This window comes from Uloborus diversus, unplaced genomic scaffold (assembly GCF_026930045.1).
Source record: "Uloborus diversus isolate 005 unplaced genomic scaffold, Udiv.v.3.1 scaffold_1099, whole genome shotgun sequence".
Classification (NCBI taxonomy): Eukaryota; Metazoa; Arthropoda; class Arachnida; order Araneae; family Uloboridae; genus Uloborus; species Uloborus diversus.
Genome location: NW_026557764.1, coordinates 28,962 through 33,394, shown reverse-complemented (window position 1 = coordinate 33,394; position 4,433 = coordinate 28,962). Strand labels below are relative to the sequence as shown.

Here is a 4,433-nt window from a genome sequence, read left to right as displayed (position 1 = left end):
TTAAAATTTTGAATTCAAGAATACACGTTGAACATGGCCTGTTTATAAACACTTCTCACATAAGGCCCCTTAAATTGCCGAATACAAACGTCTATTTTATATGTTTTTATGAAAATTTGCAACTTAGAGAATGAATTTTGAGTCATCGAGAAAGAAGTGGCTTTTGACAATTGATTGTTGATAAATATCCATAACCTTGATAATATTCTCTAATGCGCAGCAAAAGATATCTAATCCATTTTTTTTTACTAGTAACATTTGCTGTACGCAAGTAATATTTAGAGGTTTTTTAGCTGAACTAAACCAAAATTAGAAGCACATAGCATTTATGTAATGAAATTGTACAGACCTTAGGATGTGCTTTTAGGCTGCTGCTTTATGTAAAACATTATCTTCAAATTAACTGAGAAAAATAAGAAGACACATTTAGTGTTTGTGTAATGAAGCAGCATATTATTGAACTTGCCTTAAAATCTGCCTTTGAGCTACTGCTTCATGTGAAAGATAATCTTCAAATTGTGTGGACATGTCTGTTCCTATAAAAACAAACTCAAATGTGCATGAAACATTGTGCACTGAAAAGAAACCATATGCTTGTGATTATTGTAAAAAATCATTTTTGCAAAATTCAGAATTAATAACTCACTTGAGAATACACACGAATGAGAAACCATATGCTTGTGAGTATTGTAAAATGACATTTTCTCAGGGTTCCAGTTTAAAAACACATTTAAGGGTACACACTAATGAAAAACCGTATCCTTGTGGTCAGTGTAAAAAGACATTTTCTCAGGGTTCTAGTTTGAAAATACATTTGAGGGTGCACACTAAAGAAAAACCATATACTTGCAAGTATTGTAAAAAGACATTTTCTGTTAGTTCAAGTTTAAAAACACATTTGAGGACACACACTAACGAAAAACCATATTCTTGTGAGTATTGTAAAAAGACGTTTTCTCAGTTTGTTTATTTGAAATTACATTTGAGGACACACACTAACGAAAAACCATATTCTTGTGAGCATTGCAAAAAGACATTTTCTCAGGGTTCTAGTTTGAAAATACATTTGAGGATACACACTAATGAAAAACCTTATTCTTGTGTGTATTGTAAAAAGGCATTTTCTCAGATCGGAAATTTAAAAACGCATTTGAGGATACACACTAATGAAAAACCCTATTCTTGTGAGCATTGTAAAAAGCCATTTACTGATATTTCAGCTTTGAAAACACATTTGAGGACTCACACAAAGGAACAACCCTATTCTTGTGAGCATTGTAGTAAGAAATTTTCTGTTAGTTCAAGTTTAAAAATACATTTGGGGATGCACAGTAATGAAAAACCATATTCTTGTGATTATTGTAAAAAGAAATTTTCTCAGTTAGGTCACTTGAAAACACATTTGAGGGTACACACTAGGGAAAAACCATATTCTTGTGAACATTGCAAAAAGGCATTTTCTGTTAATTCAAGCTTGAAATTACATTTGAGGACACACACTAACGAAAAACCATATTCTTGTGAGTATTGTCAGAAGACATTTTCCTTTAGTTCAAATTTGAAAACACATTTAAGGACACACACAAATGAAAAACCATATACTTGTGAGTATTGTAAAAAGGCATTTTCTAATACTTCAAGTTTGAAATCACATTTGAGGATACACACTAATGAAAAACCGTATTCTTGTGAATATTGTAAAAAGACATTTTCTCATAGTTTTTCTTTCAAAAAGCATTTGATGATGCATACTAATGAAAAACCATATTCTTGTTATCATTGTAAAAAGGCATTTTCTGTTAGTTCGGTTTTGAAAGTACATATGAGGATACACACTAATGAAAAACCATATTCCTGTGAATATTGTAAAAAGACATTTTCTTTTAATTCAAATTTGAAATCTCATTTGAGGACACACACTAATGAGAAACCATATTCATGTAATCAGTGTAATAAGACATTCTCTCAGAGTTCCAGTTTAAAATCACATTTGAGGGTGCACACTAATGAAAAACCATATTCTTGTGAGTATTGTAAAAAGGCATTTTCTGTTAGAACAAGTTTGAAAAAACATTTAAGGATACATACTAATGAAAAACCATATTCTTGTCAGTATTGTAAAATGGCATTTTCTGAAAGTTCTACTTTGAAAAAGCATTTGAGGACACACACAAATGAAAAACCATATTCCTGTGAGTATTGTAAAAAGACATTTTCTCAGGTGGCAAATATGAAAATGCATTTGAGGATACACACTAATGAGAAACCATATTCTTGTGGTCAGTGTAACAAGACATTCTCTCAGAGTTCACATTTAAAAATTCATTTGAGGACTCACACAAAGGAAAAACCATATTCTTGTGAGTATTGTAAAACAACATTTGCTCATAGTTCAAGTTTGAAAAAACATTTGAGGATTCATACTGAAGAAGAACCATACTCTTCTCATTAGTGCTGGACGATGTTGCAGATTTGAACATTGCGATACATCGGCAGTGAAATATTGCGATATTCCACTACATTGCAATGTTTTGGTATATTTTCTTTTACTTAAATCAGGTGTGTCCTTGGCAGGTGAGGGAAAGGTCATTGTTCATGCTGCTCTAATGAACTTTTTTAGAGGTGTTTCTTTTTTTTTTTTATTCTTAGTAGTTTCGGTTGGGGGAGGGGGGGAACCCTCCTGAATAAATATAAATTCAAGATATTGTCACTGAAAATCATTTCTCTAACACCAGTAACAATTTATTTCGTATGTTTTTTTTTTTTGGAGAAGTTGCCCCCCTCCACTTGTCCTCCCCTAATTATTATGAAATAACAGGTGTGTGAGATGATTATCAACTGAACCTTATGTTTTTGATTGAATGAATCAAGTTTGAATCTGTAACTGCAAACAAATTGAAAATACAATTATTTTAAACAATAAAATAGTATAGATTGTTAATTCACATTAGCCTGATGAAATCATGGCTTCAATAAAGTGATTAAAAATGATTAAAGTCTTTTGATTGTTTAAAATTTTATTTTGCAGTTTTATAGAATGTGACTAACTATTAAGTATTTTGTATATACAGCATCAGCTTCAATTAGAAAAGGTACTTTGTGTGCATAACGGATTTCACTACTTCAGAAGTTATTATTATCATTATTTTTTTCTTTTGTGTGAATCTATTATCCCAATAGCAGGAGAAAAACATGAATTTCAGAGTGACAAAGGACATCTGTGCCAGTGGCTTTGTATGATTACCCTCACTCAGGCTGCCGCTAGGCATCTGAGCGCAAACGTGTAAACAACGGTAGGAGTTGTCCTAAACTTCCTAAAATTTCAAATTTTGTCCTGAAATTTTGAGCTTATACACACACACACACACACACATATATATATATATATATATATATATATATATATATATATATATATATACATACAGGGTGTTCCGTTTTAACCTGCAAGTCCTTTATTTTCGCAACTGTTAAGTCTTAGATGTATACTTCCAATTGCATAAGTGTTGAAAATCAGATGCAGAAATAAGATATTAAAAGTTTAAAGCAAAAGTAAAAATGAGTCAAAAAATACAAAATTTAACTTTTTATATGGGCCCCAGGACACTTAAAGAGACCATACAAAAGATGAGATTAGAACTTATCGCCCTTTTGAAGGAGTGCCAGGTTGTCAAAGTAAATAAAATAAGTATTTATATTTTTTATTGCTAGTATATTCCAAAATGAATGCAAATGTTATGCCATGATATGCAAAAGCACACTACAAAACCTTGAACAATTTGAAAAATCACACTATATGCACACATATAATTTTAACCCTTGTTAACCACTACATTTTCCCCCCAAAGGTGTTATTGATGGCGAGTGTAAAGTGGTGTAAGTCACAAAACGCTGTTCTTCATAGCTCAGTGAATATTGATCATACTAATGTCAAACTTTTTCTGTTGGAATGATTTTTCAATGGAGAAAATTTTCCTAAATATGAGTTGGGAGACCTGGAGCCCGTATAAAAAGTTTAATTTTGTAATTTTTGACTTCTTTTTATGTTTACTCAAACTTTCAATATCTTAACCCTGCATCTGATTTTGAACATTTTTGGAATTGGAAGTATAAATCCAGGACTAACGGTTGCGAGAATAAAGGTATTGCAGGTTAAAACAGAACACCCTGTATACAGGGTGTTCCGTTTTAACTTTTTATACTGGCCCTAGGTCCCCTTAACTTATATTTAGGGAAATAATCTCCATTAAAAAATAATTCCAACGCAAAAAGTTTAAAATTAATACGACCAATATTCATCGGGATATGAAACGCAGGCTCGGACTGGCCCGCATGCCAACCTGCCCGAGGGCAGGTGCGCCCTTCCTACTTTTATGATGAAATGCAATGCAAACGCTTTCGCTGAAAAACGAAAATAAAAACTTATCTTGCAA

The 4,433-nt window shown here is 32.0% G+C and overlaps 1 protein-coding gene across 1 annotated transcript; it reads left to right on the top strand.

The window, feature by feature from the left end:
• Positions 1-1,432: 1,432 nt before the first annotated feature.
• LOC129232118 (zinc finger protein 135-like) lies at positions 1,433-2,959 on the top strand. Its single transcript, XM_054866356.1, has 2 exons — positions 1,433-1,996; positions 2,090-2,959. The coding sequence occupies exons 1-2, from the start codon at positions 1,742-1,744 to the stop codon at positions 2,450-2,452; spliced, it is 618 nt and encodes a 205-aa protein (XP_054722331.1). The 5' UTR covers positions 1,433-1,741; the 3' UTR covers positions 2,453-2,959.
• Positions 2,960-4,433: the final 1,474 nt, after the last annotated feature.